This window comes from Streptopelia decaocto (genome assembly GCF_964273445.1).
Source record: "Streptopelia decaocto genome assembly, chromosome: 23".
NCBI lineage: Eukaryota > Metazoa > Chordata > Aves > Columbiformes > Columbidae > Streptopelia > Streptopelia decaocto.
In genome coordinates, this window is record NC_138678.1 from 3954435 (window position 1) to 3971705 (window position 17271).

The 17271-nt window shown below is 51.8% G+C and overlaps 1 protein-coding gene across 2 annotated transcripts in view; it reads left to right on the forward strand.

Moving 5' to 3' along the window:
• UTP11 (UTP11 small subunit processome component) overlaps positions 1 to 4748 on the forward strand; it is a 175802-nt gene extending 171054 nt beyond the window's left edge. The window contains exons 2-9 of one of the 2 annotated variants that reach the window (XM_082071667.1): positions 72 to 215; positions 303 to 364; positions 1007 to 1109; positions 1365 to 1478; positions 1948 to 2041; positions 2267 to 2397; positions 3911 to 4021; positions 4471 to 4748. In XM_082071667.1, the coding sequence (XP_081927793.1) occupies positions 153 to 215; positions 303 to 364; positions 1007 to 1109; positions 1365 to 1478; positions 1948 to 2041; positions 2267 to 2397; positions 3911 to 4021; positions 4471 to 4554 (762 nt within the window). In that variant the 5' untranslated portion in view covers positions 72 to 152 and the 3' untranslated portion in view covers positions 4555 to 4748. Of the gene's footprint in view, positions 1 to 58; positions 216 to 302; positions 365 to 1006; positions 1110 to 1364; positions 1479 to 1947; positions 2042 to 2266; positions 2398 to 3910; positions 4022 to 4470 lie in introns of those variants that run through there. The other variant, XM_082071666.1, reaches the window with a different exon arrangement.
• Positions 4749 to 17271: the final 12523 nt, after the last annotated feature.

Sequence of the window (17271 nt, forward strand, 5' to 3'; positions counted from 1 at the left end):
GCGCGCGACTTTTGACCCCGAAGCCCCGCCCCTTCCGCCGCGTGCTCTGTGTCCGGAGTTGAACGGCGCGGCCGCGGCACCGGGGACACCGGGCACGGACACCGGGGACACCGGCGGCACCGGCACCGCGGCGGGCAGCGCAGGCCGCCGCCATGGCGTCCGCCTTCAGGAAAGCCGCCAAGTCGGGGCAGCGCCAGCACCGCGAGCGGGCGCAGGTCGGTGCGCGGGCCAGGTCGGGGTCCCGGTGCGGCGGTGACCGCGGTGGGCGCGGCCGCACTCGCTGTCCCTGTGTTCCCTCCTAGCCCGCCGCGCGGAAGAAGCTGGGCCTGCTGGAGAAGAAGAAGGACTACCGGCTCCGGGCAGAGTGAGTCGGGGGTGGCCGCGGGGCGGCCGGTGCCGGCGGCCGCGGGGTCACCGGGAGCGACCCCAGCACCGCGGGGTCACCGGGAGCGATCCCAGCACCGCGGGGTCACCGGGAGCGGTCCCGGGGTCACCGGGAGCGGTCCCAGCACCGCGGGGTCACCGGGAGCGGTCCCAGCACCGCGGGGCACAGGTCGCGGTTCAATGTCACACAATCATTTGGTTGGAAAGACCCTCAAGATCATGGAGTCCAACCATGACCCAAACCCCCTCCGGCACGTCCCTGGCCAAGGCCTTTCCAAGGAGAAATTTGTCACAACGTCCAGTTGTGATTAATACGAAACGCAGAAGCATTATCTTCCATCTTTAGTGCCTAATTCTGAGATCTGAGAGTCCTGAGCAGCTCGGTGACCTTCGCAGGACGGGTGAACGCGCTTCCGTTGCTCCGGGGACGCTGTTAGACCCTGTTCACCTCCAGCTGTTAAGCCAAACTGTAAAGCCAGAGTCATTTGTTGGTGTCCAGCTCTATATGCGGAGCCTTGTCTGCTGTCCCAAAGCCCCACTTGGAAGGAGTCGGCATCCCAGGGGGTGCGAACATGGAGAAACCGCTGAGCAACTCCTGATTTTCTTTTCTTTTTCCCCCCAGTGACTATCGCAAGAAGCAAAATGCCCTCAGGGCGCTCCAGAAGAAAGCTCTGGACAAGAATCCTGATGAGTTCTACTTTAAAATGATACGCACGCAGCTCCGGGTGAGGATCCGCGTTACCCTCAAGCAGGGTTACGCTGTTGCCCTAAGTAACATATTCTTTTGTTCAGCCTTGTTTAGTTTTTAATTTATGAATTAGTAAATGAATTAGCAAACGTGATTTGGTGCCTGTGGAAGGCTTTGAAGAGAATGAGGAGCAAAGGACAAAAAGGTTCTTGTGCGTTTATTATTAGGACGCCTAGTACGCTGTAGCTGGAACGGCGTCTGTCTGCACGTGCTGTGTTCTGTCTGGTTGTAGGATGGAGTTCATGTAATAAAGCAGCCGAAGAATGAAGCGACTCCCGAACAGATGAAGTTGATGAGGACACAGGATATTAAATATGTGGAAATGAAAAGAGTGGCAGAAGCCAAGGTAATATTTCACTTTTTTCTGGCTTTTTATTTTTCTCAGAATTGTTCTCCTTATTGCGTTTTTTTTTTTGTTGTTGTTGTTGGCTATTGTGTTTATGTTTAGTGAAATCTGATTTGTGTCCTACTGGAAATGATAGATGAAAATGTCAGTGGAGCTCTATATAGAACTTAAAGGTATACTGAATAACAAAAACTATACTGTGCATGATTATGAAACATGGCAATTTCTTATTTAAATTTCAGGCAATAAACGTGTACTCTTGCTTCTCGTATTTATAAAGAATTGAGGATTATTGTTACTGAAGTGGGTTGTTTGAATATGGTAGCAGCCAGTCAGCAGAAATATGACGCACTTCTGAACATGTTTTCTGCTCTGATGTTGATCCACACGCCATCACCGCAGATTAAAAACATAAACGATTTGCCTTGTTACGAATGTCGAGCAAAACACAAACTTTCCTTTGCTGTAGAAAATCGAGAGGCTGAAGTCGGAGCTCCATCTCCTGGATGCTGAGGGGAAGAGTCCCAACAAGCACGTGTTCTTCTTGGACACCAAAAAAGAAGGTGAGATTTAAATAGGTTTTGTCAGAAGACTTGTTCAGAGAAGTTTTGCTGTAGGCTGATTAAAACGTTACGGTGCTTGCTCTAGAAATTTCTCTTGATTATTAGATTAGACCTCAGTTCTGCTGGGGGTTCCAGTGCTGACTGTACTTAAGCTACATGTTTGGAGGGTTTGCTGAGCGTTAGTCCAAGAAGTCCATGTGAGTTTATTCCTAAATTTATTTATAGTTCAGGAGTTTGATCTTGCAACTCATCTGGATACTGTTCCGGAGCTCGTGGACAGAGTGTACAACCGACCGACCGTCGCAACGTTGCAGAAGGAGACACTGAAAGGAACTACTGATCCTGCCCACTTAAAGGTACTTGGCACTGCCACTATTTGTATTAGAGTTTTCTTAATGTTTTAAGCACTAAAGAGGATTTGTTGGACCATTGTGGAGAGAACACAGTTGTTCTCTTGTCCTAGAATTTTTATTGTTGACACAGGCTGTAAGTGGATGTCACTTGATCATCAGGTGATCATCAGCCAGATCTTCTGGATGGACACAGAGAACTTGCTCAGCTGTATAAATCAACAGTTGTGACGTCTGGGCCAGAAAGGAATGGTATTGATATGATTAGGCAGTTTCCTTGGCAAAATTGCTATATTTTTCCTCTGTTACAATGACACAGGACTATCTTTTCATTAGTTTGCTTCAGTTTTAAGTGTGATTTCTTTCAGCATCCACTGTTAAGTCTACCCTTGCACCCCTGAACAGTGATGAGAAGAAGTTTATTCCAACACAGATGTATCTGTTGTTGGGTTTCTGATTTCCTGGTGTTCCACAGCCAGGTTCTCAGCCTGAAGTGGCTTGAGATTCAGGGTGTATTTCCCCAATTCTTCTTAAAGACATTTGAGTTATAGTCTCACTTCCCAGCTTTCCTAATTTAAAGTGTTCCATGATCCTTCAGGATGAATTATTTACGCAGTTAACTTCGATACCGATGTTTTAATATCACAGCACTTCTGTCCTAGAAGTAGCTACACTGGGCTTTAAATATCCCTTAATTAGTTTAGATATATTGGGCAATCCTATAAGCTTCAGTTGGTACGCGTCAAGTAAAAATAAAAGCAGCTAAAATTACTGATTGGTAACTTTGCAACCTGCTGTTTTGTGACCCAGATGTCAGGTAACAAGCACCCAGTGGTCCCTTTTTTCTTGCCAGCTTTCTCGACTTGGCTTCTCCGTAAAGCAGTTGGACGGGTTGTAGACTGGCAAGTTTTCTCCTCTAAATGTCTGAGTCATATTTTAAGCATGTTGGGAGCTGTTCTCCTTCTTTTAATTACTGAAATCACACCTGCAGTAATACCATTTTTGTGCTGGGAAAGCCATCCGCTCTTCCTAGGTAAACATGACCAAACAAGCTGCGTTTTGGGAGGCCTGTGTGCAGTTCCTGAGCACTTCAGGAATTGGTCTCTGGTCTTTCTCTTTTCTTCCCCCTTTCATTGGGGAGTTAAATGTTATCTTGCGCTCAACATTGAAATACAAAGGACTTAGAAAAATGAAATTCCAGCCATTCAATGAAGGAGGTTACACAGCATCTAAACTGGGTTAGGAGAGGGTCGATTTTCTGTGTGTGTGCTTGGATTTAGGAGATTAAAGCAAGCACAAAGAAGTCCTAACTAGAAAACCTCCAGTATGAGAATCAAGATGTTAAAATGGCTCTCTGGAATCTAGCCACGGGATTTAAACAGCATTCTTTAATATGATTATTATTAGTTAAAAATGTTAAAAATGTTTGTGAGCTCCAAGTGCCTCAGAATAGGTCGGTTATGGACCATAGTGTTTCTTTGTTCTCTCTGCCTTAAAAATGCTTTCTTTTTTCCTGCAGAAATTAGCCCAGCAAAGGAAGAATCAGTACGACCTCCTGAAGCAGCGCATTGAGAGGGAAAAGGCCATGTTTGTTGTCGCGCAGAAGATCCAAACACGTAAAGATCTTCTGGTGAGGGATTCAGTTCTGGTTCTCTGTTTCTTTAGGGTTATTAGGTCTAGTTCTGTATGGACGTGTTTCTTCACCCTGATTTCTATACTGACATTTCCAGATAATTCCTAACAATAAGCAATCCCCTTTTAGCATGGAAAAAGCGAGGAGATGAAGCATTCCAATTGAGCCAAGGCTAGAAAGTCAGATCTGCTAGTCCAAGTCCTCCACGTCAACAAGGACAAAAACAACTTCAAAATGATGCTCACAGGTCTCTTCTAAAATACCATTGACATCTCTCAAGTACCAAACTAATACTTTCAAGTAGCAGAGGCAAGGAAACAGTGGAAAGCGACCATTTTTCACTCGTCCTGTCAGTGGCAGACAGGGACTTTCTTATTTATAGGAGCGTGTTGGGTTGTTTTCTTCTTGCAAGCCAGCAAATATATCTTTTCTTCTTTATTTTCCAGGACAAAACTCACAAAGTAAAAGTGAAGAAAGAGACAACAAATGGTCCGGCTATCTACAAATTCAAATTTCAGCGGAAACGTTAGCCATTCCATTCAATACGTTACCATCTCTGCTTAGAAAGAAAGAGAATTCTCCTTCTGAAGGGCAGATAGCACCGACCAGTTTGTTTGTCACTGCAGCCTAGCACTTTGTTAAAACAAATTACTGTTGGCCTGCAATAGCCATAAATATATTGTATCTAATTAATTGATTAATAAATCAGTTTGTTCTCTTGGTATTTACAGTGGGAAGCCACAAAGAGGTGCCCAAGCGCCCTAGTAATATGCACCATAAACAAGCCTTGAAAAGCCAAGGTCAGAATTAAGAGACTGGGAGACGGGTTGACATGTCTGAGACCATAAGAGATTTCAGGTCAACTTCTTCACTTGCTTTTCAAGCAGGTTAAAGTTGAATTATTATCTTTATAATCGTTCCCTCCCACTGCCTCCAAATCTCTCTTTGATTGTCCCATTCTGCTTCATCTGCACAAAGTATTTCACTTTAAAACATAGTAGTTGAGAGGCGTTGTAAGGGCACACTGTTAAATTGAGGCGAGGTATTAGCCAGGCTATTCTGGAGTGGTGCTAGCAGCGGGGAATCGTTTCTTCCACTGTACATAAAGGAAGAAAAGCTCAACCTTTTAATAATTTCCATAGCTGAGAAGCTTTTGTGTTTGTTCTGCCTTCTCCCATCCAACGGGGTAGGGCCCGTGCTCCGCCGAATTTCCAGCGTCGCCTTCCAAGTCTGAACAGAAGCGATGATACTGAAATTCTTGCACAGGGAGCTTGGATACAGAGTCCAACTGTGGAGCAAAAGTTTGTCCTCCTTGTTTATATTCTGCTTGTTGCAACGTCGGTAGTTGGGAGGGGGTTTCAGCCGAGAACAATGAAGGCACATCCTCGAGTGTCCTGGAGCCGTTCGGGCAAGTTCAGAGCGCCTGGGCGTAAACATTCCTTCTCTTATCTCTCTCGCTTGTGCTGTGGCTGCCAGTGAACAGCACATGCCCATGCAAGATGGTGAAAAAAGATGCTCTTCTCATGCTCTTCCCACTTGGGGAGAAGCGAGGAGGACTCCCAGACGGAATGTGGCATTTTAACGTGCTAAAATGCAGCTTCACACGTCGTTTCTGCCGTTGCAAGGATTCCCAAGTTAGCGACGATGGCGGGGTGAATTTTTCTTCTGAGAAGGGTTAAGGCAGAGAGTCCGCTTTGCTCCGAAAAGCACCTGAGATACCCTCGTGTGGAATGTGAAGTGTTGCGATTTCATGGTTAACACGATATAAACCACCTGGGAGGAAAAACAAACAAAAAAAAACCCCAACAAAACAAAAACACCCAAACAAACCAAAAAAAACAACAACAAACCAACGCTGCAATGCTTTTTCCCGTGAAAATTTATCATTATTAATAATACTTACCCGGGAGCGCCGGGCCCGGCCGGCAGGGGGCAGCAGCGGCCCGCGGCGGCCCCGGGATGGGGGTGCTGGGGGGATCTGGATGGGAATGGGGGTGCTGGGGGGTTCTGGATGGGAATGGGGGTGCTGGGGAGCCCCAGAGGACCCCGGTACCAAGGGGATGCTCCTGGTTCCCTGCAGCCCAGATCCCGGTGGCCGTTTGTCTGTCCCGTTCTCCCCGTGCTGGGGTTTGTCCGGTTCTGCTCCGGGCTCTGCTTGTCTCGAATTCCGTGCCCTCGGCTTGGGGACAGCGAAAGAGCATCAAATTCTTGCTGTGTTGCGGTCTCTGGTGTTGGAGGCTGCGGAGCCGGCCCCGCAGAGCAGGCTGCTTCCCTTTCTCGGCTGGTTCGAATAGCGTCTGAAGATTGTAATAAACACGATTGATTTTGAAAGCTGAAGTTGGCAGCATTAACAGAAACAAAAAGCAAAGAGGAATGAAAAGCAAGCTAGATTTCAAGAAAACCGTCAAGCTCACCTGTATTTTTTGGGATCTTTTAATTATATTTAAAACGTACCTCAAGGTCCCCACTACAGCGGCTGGGTGCCCTTGAAGTAAAAAATCTTTTAGATTGAGACTTAAATGGATAAAATATTTGATCCCTATCTGTGATTAATTTTACCTGCATCAAGCGAGTTACTGAAGAGGATGGGAAAGAAAAACAGCAGTTCCACTGGAAGACACTGAAGGAATTACTGTCTGGCAGGATCTGAAAAGTAACGACCCGAACAAGAACAGCTAATTAGCCTGATGCTCGAAATGCCTGGTGCGCCTCCGACCCATCGGCAGCTCGAGTGCTGCGGTGGGCACAAATGACCTAATCCCTGGAAGCGAGCCATCGCGTCCCAGTAAAGGGGCGAGATATTATGGGATGCAGTAGGTAGCTGTGAGGCTTTGAGCGGCCAGTGCTCTCAGCATGGAGAATTACAGGTCGAGCGCCGTCCCGCTTACTCTGCTGGCTGTAGTTCTCTTTCTGCTGGCGTGCAGGGGCTTTCAGAGACACGAGTTTCCTGTTCGCTGCACAGGGTGTGAGGAGCAAAAGTGATGCCTGTTCCAAGTTACTTACCCTGGGAAACAACAAAAGTCTTAACTAAGGGAAAGCGGAGCACGGTGTGAGGTGTTACAGCGAGCAGATGTCTTGCTGGCCCCTGACTGCAAAAGCCTGGGTACAAATCCAGCCAGCTGTGGAGTGGTTTATCATCCTGTGGCCGCAACAGACTGAGGAGGTGCCAGCTCTCGTGCACAAACACTTTTCATTTACTCCTTCAAGGATTCAGTGGGTGCTGATCACTGAACTTCCACCTCAGCAAGCGGGGCTGACTCAGCTATGGCCCTGCAGAGCTCCCAGCAAAGCAATTGCCCCAGCCCAAAGAGCAAAACCAAACCAAGTTCTTTTATCTGACCAACAGCCATCATTGCATTTCACAGCATTAACGTGGCTCAGCGTCCAGAGAAACATTCAGGCAGTTAATGCTGAAAATGCCATCACAGGTTAAACACGATCGTTCAGTGCCAAGATGTGGAGTCAATACGTTATAACCCAACAAAACATGCAGCTCACTCGAACACTGTGCAAGATCTGAAGCGAGACCGTGGTGGGATCTGCCATCCTCTAGCTGGGCCCTCATGGGGAAGGACACAGAGAACAGCCCCCAGCTGTTTTCTGCTTGGGATAATTATAGTATCAAAGGCTGAACCAACAGGTTCTTTAGCAAGGAGATTCCCTGCAGCTTGCGAGATACAGATATCAAAATACCCCACAGATTCACAGCTCAGGTTTCAGGTGACTCAGAATAATATTGTGCCTTATAATAATTTCATGTAATTCCTTGTTCAAGCTGAAGAACTCAATTGATAATGACTGCCTATAAAAGTTAATAGCAGGCTACATTAAAATGCTTGCAGGATTATCTCTAGGCAACTGCAACAATATATTACCAGCAGAACCACCACCAGCCCTTGGGCTTCACAGGTGGATTCCTGTAGGCCCTATTTTCCGAGCCCGAACCAGCCTGGAGAGCAGCACAGTGGGATCTCTCGCCCCGTCCCTGGGGCACAGCAACAAAACCAGAAGCCGACGTGCCGGGGGAACCCGGAGCCCCCCACGAGCAGCCAGTGCCGGGGCTGCGGCAGCCAGAGGGACGCTCGGGCTCCCCAGAGCCCTCCTCGCTGAGCAGGGAGGTTTCGGTCCCCCCATCCCGCTGCCCGTAGGTGCCGCACGGCGTCACAACTCCGCTCACCGACAGCGGTGATGGATGCGGCCGCCGCGGGTCTGCGGCAGGACCGTGGGACGGGGCACTGCGGGTGCCTCCAGACGCAGGACTGGCCGCCCTGGCGCTGTCACCAGACCCTGGTCCGCACAGCCGGGTTCAGCCGAGGTGACTTGCCCAAGGGCACCAAGGAGAAAGGGCTGGTGAGGTTCCTCCACTCAAGCCTGAGCAGCTTCACAGCAGGGAGTTGAAAGAGCAGGATGTAAATCAGGAATGACTAATTGCTACTCAACATGGCTGCCCTAAACTCTCTTTTCCACAGGCTCCTTGGCCACCAGACGTGTCCTCGCCCAGCTGGGAGCAGCCGGGAGCAGCACAGGGTATCGTCCGCATTCCCACTGCCCAGCACTTGGACACAGTCCCCCAGTTCCTCCAAACAGGGTGTTCCTGCCCAAATTCAATGACCAACGGTTTCAAATAAATAAATACGTGCTGCTGCCTCTGTTGGGAAAAGGCAGGCGCCGGAGCAGACCAAGTGCTGTGCGAGGTGAAAGCAGCGAATATTTGCTTTACCATCTCTACACTTATATATCCAAAGCTTTTAGTGCCTTGAGAGAACCAAGGTGAGCAGCATTGCTTTGAGCAGGTAGAAGCCCATTATTTAGTGAGAACATATTCCCAGGATAACCCTGGCTTGGCAGACCTAAAGACTGAAATAGTAAGTTAGTGCATATAGATCATCATTTACTGAGCACAAGCCCTGATGCACCTTTCTAGGGAAGCTCTAATTTATTATGCATTGTCATTAGCTGCAGCAGGCAGCAGGGCCTTCATTAGAGTTAGAGTTAAGGTCTGTTTTGGCTGCCTCATCAGCATCAGTGAACTGCGTCCCTGTGAGGTTTGATACAATTTAATTAACCTAATTAAAAGCTCTGATTGCAGAGATGATTGGGGTAGAGCCAGCAGCAACTGCATATTTATAACGAGCTGGAAGGTGTGGGACTGGAGCCAAATGATATGCATCTCTAATGAGCTGGTGCTATTGAAGTGTGGATTTGAACACTAACATTTATTTTTGGCAACAATGGCCAGTTTATCTTCGTGATAGAAACGATCATGGCTTGATTGTACTTAGCAGGGAGCTCGGCACTGTGCTCCCTGGGCTTCTCCAGCTCAGCAGCAGCCCCACACAAGCACCCCACAACCCAGCTGCTCCCCCAGTGCCCCAGCAGCACCCCCATGCACCAACCCACAGCCCCGCATCCCTCACACACCCGCCTGTGAGACAGCACACACAGCGTGCGCAGACCCCAATCGCGCGCCGGCAGCCCCGGGTGAGCTGGTGGAAGATGCCAGCAGCCTTTTCCTCCCCAGCCACCTCACCCAGCCCTCCCGCATCCCCTCCACCCTCTCCTGACCTCCTGCCCCACAGCTGGGTTCCCAAGACAAGGAACCTGCATCCGTTACTCCTCCAGGCATCAAGTACCCCATGCCCTAATCTTCTGTTGAGGACTAGCACACTGATAACAAAAAGCAGCCTGGAGAGGAAAGGAGAACCATCTGCCTGTGCCCTGACAGGGGCTTTAAGGCTTCTGCTGCCCCAGGGGATTGGGGCAGCACCCACACCTGTTTCACCCACCAGAACCTTTTCTCCTGTTTAAAGACAGAGGGGCCGTCAGCCCTTTGCAGCTTGGGGCTCTGCAGGGTGCTGGGTCAGATGTGGGGGCTCCTAGCAACCCAGGTTAGGAAACCTGTGTTCCTGGGCTGCAGCACCTCTGTTTGATGGAGGAGATGGCAGTGACCTTTTCTCTCCACGTTTAAAGGCTACAAGCCCCACTCAGACCCTAGACAAGATGTGCCACCAGCTCTTGTCCCCCAGGACCCATGGGGTTGGGGTCCAGCACAGCCAGCAGCAGCGGGATGTCCCAGGGGCGCTGGGTGGCCGAAGTACAGCAGCAAGTCTGCCGAGCCACTTGGAAAATTTGATCCATGCTAATTATGCTGAAAAAAGCCCTTCTGATAACGAGGATGAAATGGAAGCATAGATAGTACTCATCTCTGAGTGCCATTAATCTTTAAAACTGGAACAATAAGTGAAAACACTGCAGGGCATATGAAGCAAGGTGTGATTCACATCTGCTCCTCCGTGGCCGCTGCCTGATTTATTGGCACGAAGCAACTTTCCTGTACTGTTTCAACAGAGCCGCATTACATAACACCACGGACTGTTTTCCTTGCCCTCATCAATCAAAGTATCTCCTCTTTTTTTGTTAAATAATCCGCTGTCCTTCCCCGGTACAGCTCGGGAGCACAGGAGACAAGTCCCCCAGACCCAGGGCTCTCTCCCAGCGCAGGGCTCAGCTCTCTTCCAGCCTGGCTGTCATAACCGCCCGTGACGCAGGGACAAGGTTCCCCGCTCAGCAGGACAGGAGGGTCCCCAGGGCTGCTCCGTGTCCCGCAGACAGGGCGACAGCGGCTCCTTTTCCACCCCTGAGCGCAGGCACCCGCTGGTTCGTCCCCTGGCTCCCTAAGCCAGAGCTCTCCGGGTCCTCTGCCACCCAGACTTACCGCATCTGTCCTCACATTTGATGCCTTTCATTTGCAAGCGGTTCTCTCTCGGATTCGCTTTCTTTCACTTAAATTGTGGATTGTCTGAAGTGACCTCTTAGCTGTCTCTAAGGAGGGGTGGGCGCCTGCCTCCCGCTGCAGCCCCGGGAAGGCTGCTGCCCTGCGCCTTTGAGCAGGTTCAAAGCGTTGCTTGCCTTTTGGCCGTACCCCTCCATAGACCCTCTGGATGGATTTTTCTCCCACACTCCTGAAAAGGCATCATCAGAGACACTTCCCCTCACAGGCTCTTTAATATTTACACCGACTTTGTGAACAGATAATATATTCCACCTTTTTTTTAGCCTGTGAAAGCGCACGGAGGAAGCGGTGACTGCTGCGTGCCGGCTGCCTTGGAAGGTTGGGAGGACAAACAGATCTGGAGGGGAATGCAGGTTGCTCTGAATCACACTCACTCGCCTGCAGCTCGGGGCTGGCAAAGCTGGGATGGCCCTTCTGAGTCCCACGTCTCCGGCTGCAAAAGAGACACAGTCATTAAAACCTCCCTCCCAGTACTGACTAAGCCAAAAGCTGATTGATCATCTTGTTAGTTGGAAGACAATCCAAATGCAAAACACAATGCTTCTAAAAACTGTCCCATAGATTGCCAAGCATCTTATAAAGCCTGGCCATGGGCTTAACTATATCAAAATCATACGGATGCTTTTTGTCAAAATCATTCTAAACCAAAAAGGCAGCAAGCAGCTTACAACCCAAAAGTGTCACAGATGTACTTGCAAATGTTTGTCCGTAATGTTGTTGATTCCAGACTGCAAGTCCAGGAGGGACTGTCAGATCCTGTGTGCTGATCGCTGCACGCTGCCATCCGCCGCACTGCACGCGGAGCCGCAACCGAGTCCTGCAGCTCGAGCTGGGTTTGGGCATTTCAGTGCTGAGGAGGCTGAGCAGCCTCAAGCAGCGGCTCACCCAGCCCAGGGCTGCGGCGCCGCTGGAGAAACGCTGAGGGGATAGATGCCTGGAAGCAAAATCGTGATCCCTGGGGCAGAGGAAGACAAGACCTCTATAGTCATTGGCATTTTCACTTGGACAGAAACTTCTTCCTCACCTCAAACCTGGTGAAACACACACACCGCGGACAAAGGTGAGCAGAGCATAGCTAGAAATGTCGATGGATTCGGGGTACCGCTCCGCAGCGCGTGCCCCGCGCCTCGCCCCGTGCATGTGAAAGGTAAGGTGCAGCCTCCTGCCCCAACAAAATACATCAGGCCAACCGGGGCAAAAGTCCTCTCCGCTTTCCGAGGTGACAAAGCAGATTTGGTTATAACCTGTACAAGCCACAAGCATCACACACCTGCTGAGGGCAATGCGAACCTCCCCGTTCCCGTCTAGCGCTGCAGGGGTGGTGGGCGACCAGCGGCCCCGGGCAGGTGGGACGTGGGGGGCTGTGGGTGACGCCAGGCGGGGGTGGCCGGAGGTGGCCCCTTAGGTGGGCCGGCGATGACCAGAGCGGTGAGGGACACAGCTGCGCAGGGGGTCACATTTTTTCAGTCCGTGTTGCCCTTACAAACAAATGTCCCAGGATGCAGACAATAATGTTTTTATGAGACTTTAAATTCTCAACTCAAACGCTCTTTGTAGTGGACTAATAGCCAACACGTGGCCCTTCGTCTCATGCTGAACTTTTGTGGTCCTACAGGGAAAAAAAAAAGGCCCTGGCGAGCATTTACACTGAGCACTTTGTTCTCACAGATTTGTAGAGCAAAGAGAATAATGTATTGAGACTCTCAGCCCGTGCCAGTTTGGCTTCATTTGTCCTTCTGAACTTGCCCTGAGAGATAATGTTTCCTTCTAATCTGCTGCCGTCCACCTACAGCCAGGACCCAGTGAATAATTCTCCCAAACAAGCCTTTATTCTTAAGACTCTATCTGGCCCCAACCCTTTCTCCCCCTTACAGAGTAATTGTTGTGTTCATTACATGATAATAGCCCGAGCTGTATTCCAGCCCACACTTGCCATGGCCACACAAACAAGGTTCAGGCTGCGCTGCTTTCAGGATAATGCGGCTCATTTGGCATTATTTGAAAGAATGTGCCAGGCATCTGAGTACCGGGCATGCTTACTTCGCCAGCCTGCCTGCGTCAGATCACAAGTCAGATACAGTGGCTTCTCTCTTCTGCAAGAAGCCAGCACATCCTCCAAAGAGCTACGGCTTTTTTTCCATGCATGATAATAAATGGCTGTTATACTCCCATGGGAAGAAGATACAAAGAGGAGGAAACAAGACTTATAAGTCTCTAGTTAATGTGACAAATCTTTTCTATTCTTCTCCGGTCAGGTACTTACGTCACGCTTTCACAATGATATTTTAATAAGCCTCTGTAAGCTTCACAAATTGCACTTTATATCTGTAGGAGATGGGAAGCTCCAGGGGATGAGCAATGTATACATTGAATGCACAAGAAACCGATTATCCAGCCTGCTCCTGGAAATCACTCTCTAGGGCTACCTGCAATGGGTGTCCCTCTGGAAATACCCAAGGGAGCTCCCTCTGCTCTAGAGAAATATTGGTAATATCAGCGCTGGCTTCCTGGTGCCTTTCAATGGGATAAAGCTGAGCCGAGGTCAGATACCGCGGTCAGGCACTTACAGGGGGCTTTGTTCCTAACTCTGCTCCAGAGCTTAAGAAACAGCTGAGGGTCACTCTGATACCTCCCAGGGAGGCTGGAGGAATTAAAGCCTCAGATCACACTGGGTGACAAAGTGTCCCTTGCTCAGGGGAGGTCGGCTGACTGCAGGAATGACTCTTCCTTACCGCTAAGCGATGGGTTAGCTCAGACTGACATTTGCATCGCATGCAAGTGTCACACAGCACACGCCGGGCGCTCAGTCTGCGGGGACGCGGTGGTGCGGGGTGAGAGCATGCATGTATACGTGAGCACATACGTGTGCATGCAAGTGTATCTAGGAGCACACATGCAGAGGTTTGTGTGCTGAATGCAATCGGGCAGGCTGTTCCCAAACTAGCCCATACACAGCAGGGGGGGTTCTCTCCAGGAAATGTAAAAAAAGCCCACCCTCCCACATGCAGGTTCACACCTGAGCACATATATACAAAACACACGAGCATCTGTGTTACGCTTCGCACTCAGTACAGGTATGAGATTGCTTACGTCTCAACACAGTGGTGGAAAAAAACCCAAAAGGCACTGAGCGAGGCTTGGCTTCCCCGGTCTGTGCTTAGTTCTGTGTGCCACAGCTCCTGCAAACCCCTGCCCTGAGCGTTTGCACACACACGGGTACCCCCAGCACCCCCACGGCTTGGCCTCTGCCCCGTTCCCAGGGCTGCTCCGGAGCTCACGGAGCTATCGGCAAGTGTGAAACATCCCCGCGTGGGACAGCTTGTTCGGAGAGAGCAGGAGCTCAGAAAACCTGAGCAGGAAAAGCAGTGTCCTTTGTGTATCATGAGGCTGGACTCCTGCCAAATTCCTCTGCACCCACTGCCTCTATTAAACACGTCAATCATTTCTTGGCAGTCCAAGCCCTAGAGAAGAGCTGAGAGGCAACTTCAGACAGTTCAGTTGCTTTCATTAAAGGGTGAAAAATACCTGCTGAGCAGGAGCCGAGAGCAGGGCTGCGCTCTGCCTGCCGGGAGAGCCGCGCTGCTGAGCCCTTCCCGACGAGGGGGGAACGTGGCAGCAGAACACAAACCGTGGTCACGGACTCTGCCTGCCTGTGAAATGCCCCCTGAAGCCTAACGCTCAAGGACAGCCCGCAGAGCCTCGCATGGGGGTCTCGGTCTTTTTTGGTGACTGCGAAAGCAGAGAGGAAGCATCAAGGTGAAGGGGATGCAGGAGAGCCCATGGATGGTGATGCCGGCGCGGGTGGGCTGGGGTTGGTTGAGATCCGCCTGGGACCGAACGGCTCCGACACTGTCTGCTCACCTAGAAGGTGTTACCAGCCTTTGCAAGTCGACGCACAGGGGCTGGAAGAGAATCTGCTCCTGTTTCTAGAGCTGAACCCAAGGGAAAAGGCTGGGTTTGGCTCCCCACGCTCCACACCAGCTGCAGCGGGTGGGGGCTGGCGGGAAGGCGCCCTCGCTGTGGGGTGGCACCGGGGCTGCCGCAGCAGGGCCAGCAGCGCTGGCACCCAGGGAGCACAAGGCTCTTGGGAACAGAACAGGAATGTCCGGGTGACTCAAAGATTCCTGGCAGGGGCACAGCTGGTGCCGCCGAGCAGAGCGCAAGAGAGGAGCACGAGCGGGCAGGGACCCTCTGGAGGAGGCAGCTCTGCTCTCCTCGCCTGCCGCTCCGCCGCTTCCCTTTGCCTCCTCACGTAATTGCTTTGATCTTCACTCCAGGGGCTCACTGTTAAAAATTAATGTTTCATGGATGTTGCTGCCCATGGCTTGAAAAATGGCTTTTCTGCCTCAGGTAGGGTCTCGCAGCGACTCCTGAAGGACCGATTGGCTCTGAGTTAAACAGTTGGGACAAATCCTCTTGGGCTCCTCGTGCCTCAGCTCAGGGCAGGAGGGGACCCGCTCCCGCCCCGCAGGGCTGTCCCGAGCAGGGAGCTGTGACCGTGCCGCAGCGCCAGCCCGTCCTGGGTCCCCGGGGCCACCGGCCGTGCCCGCAGCCCGGCTCACCTCCGCTGCCTCCTCCACACCTGCCAGTGGCCACAGACAGGCTGCTGGGGCTCATTCCCTGTAATTAGCAGCGGGCTGGTGCGGCGTGCGTGCCCTCCATGCCCTCTCGACAGGCTTTCTGCCCAGGATCCCTGCACCCAGGTGCCAGCAGCCAAGGGAGAGCATCAGTTCTTTGAGCTTACAGCAGAGAGTCCTGCCCACCTCCTGAGCTCCTCTCTGCCCAGGGAGCTGCTGCGGCAGAGCCAAGCTGGGTGTTCAGCCGTCCCGCAGCCCCGGGCAGCGCAGCCTGGGAACAGTCCTCGCTCCTGTCCTGCCGGCTGTTTTGGGAGGGCAGGGATGCAGCGCCCGGGGCAGCGGGTGGGTGCAGCAGGAAGTCGGGCTTGCCAAGCTGGGTGTGTAGCATGTGGGGATGCTTGTCTGGGCTCCCAAAGCATTTTCCAAACACTTTAATTATAGTGATTTATAGGGCAAAAGTGTGGGGGCGAGAGCTTGGGAAAGGCATTAGCAGGTTTGTTCCGAGGGCTCTAATCAGAGGTAGGTGATGGGAGGGAGGGAAGAGCACTGGGGCTGTACCTTGAACTGCAGCATCAGGACAGCTCTGAGGGATGCAGAACTCCCAGCCATGCCAGGGATGTGCTGATGGCATCTCTGAGGCCTTGATGCATTACGTGCTCCTGCAGAACAGCCCCGGGACCAGAATTACCACCGGAGGCCCCGTGCCTGTCCCCTGCCCTGCTCCCCGGGTCCTTCCCTCCACCAGTGGGGCACAACCCAGCTGCCGTCAGCCCCGCGCACAGCACCGCACAGCCCGCGCATCCCCGCGACAGCAAGGGAGAAACATGAGGCCACGTGGCACACAAGGGTCTTCACTAGATAGTCACCAGAAAACAACCAACAACTCAACAGCAACTCAGTTTTCTCCCTTTTTTTGTGTTGTCTTGAAAATTAATAATCTCTTCTATTGTCATTTTTTTAGAATGTTTTTCTCCTAAATCTCCACCATGTCACTTAGCTACAGGCAGACGCACGTGCACGCACCCATAAGCAGTTTTCTGCAGCTCCCTGACAGGGAAAGAGCCGCTGGATACGCACAGAAACAGCAGCTCCCGAGCCCGGGGAGCCCGGCGGGGCGGCCGAGCTCGCTGCAGACCTCAGCCCCGCCAAGCCTGACTTGCTCTGAGGAGCCTGTCACGCCTCCAGAGTCCTCGTTACACTGGAGGAAGCAAGAGAAACCCTGCGCTGCTGTCACGGCCGGTGGCACCAGCCCGGCGGGGGCTGCGGGGCCGAGCCGCGGTTCTCAGCTGGCGCGGGGACGCGAGCGGCGCTGGATGGTGGCTCTGACCCCTCTGAGCCACCGCAGGACGCAGCCCTGGCAGCGTGGCCAGAACACATGTCATCCCTGCTGCAGTCCTGCTTCTTGGCCTGTTTTCTGATAAATAACCTTTCCCTGTCCTTTTTGACACTGATGTTTATTGATGTCTGAAATCCCTCACAGCCAGGTCTGGCCTCAGCCGGCCGAGGTGCCCTGTGCCTCCCACGGCCAGGGCGCAGAGCAAGCTGCGCTTCACCGGGGTGCCCACAGCCTCCCCAGCGCACTCGCTCCCAGACGTGTCAGGGTGGGTGCTGGCAGCATCTCCCAGTGCAAACATGTCACTGGGGACAGAGTGAAAAAAAGAGAGCGCTTTAAATAAACGTACCTCTGCTTCCCGGGGCAGCTGCTCCTGTCTGTGGAGGCAGCGCTGAGCATCTCCATCCACAGCTCTGTGCTGCTGGTCCTCTCTCCTGGGAGCACGGAGCAACAGCCCCAGCGGTGAGGGGCTCAGCCCCGCGGTCAGCACAGTGTCTGTGGAGGACAAAGGCATCTGAGTCCACAGCTGCAGGACGCCCCTCAA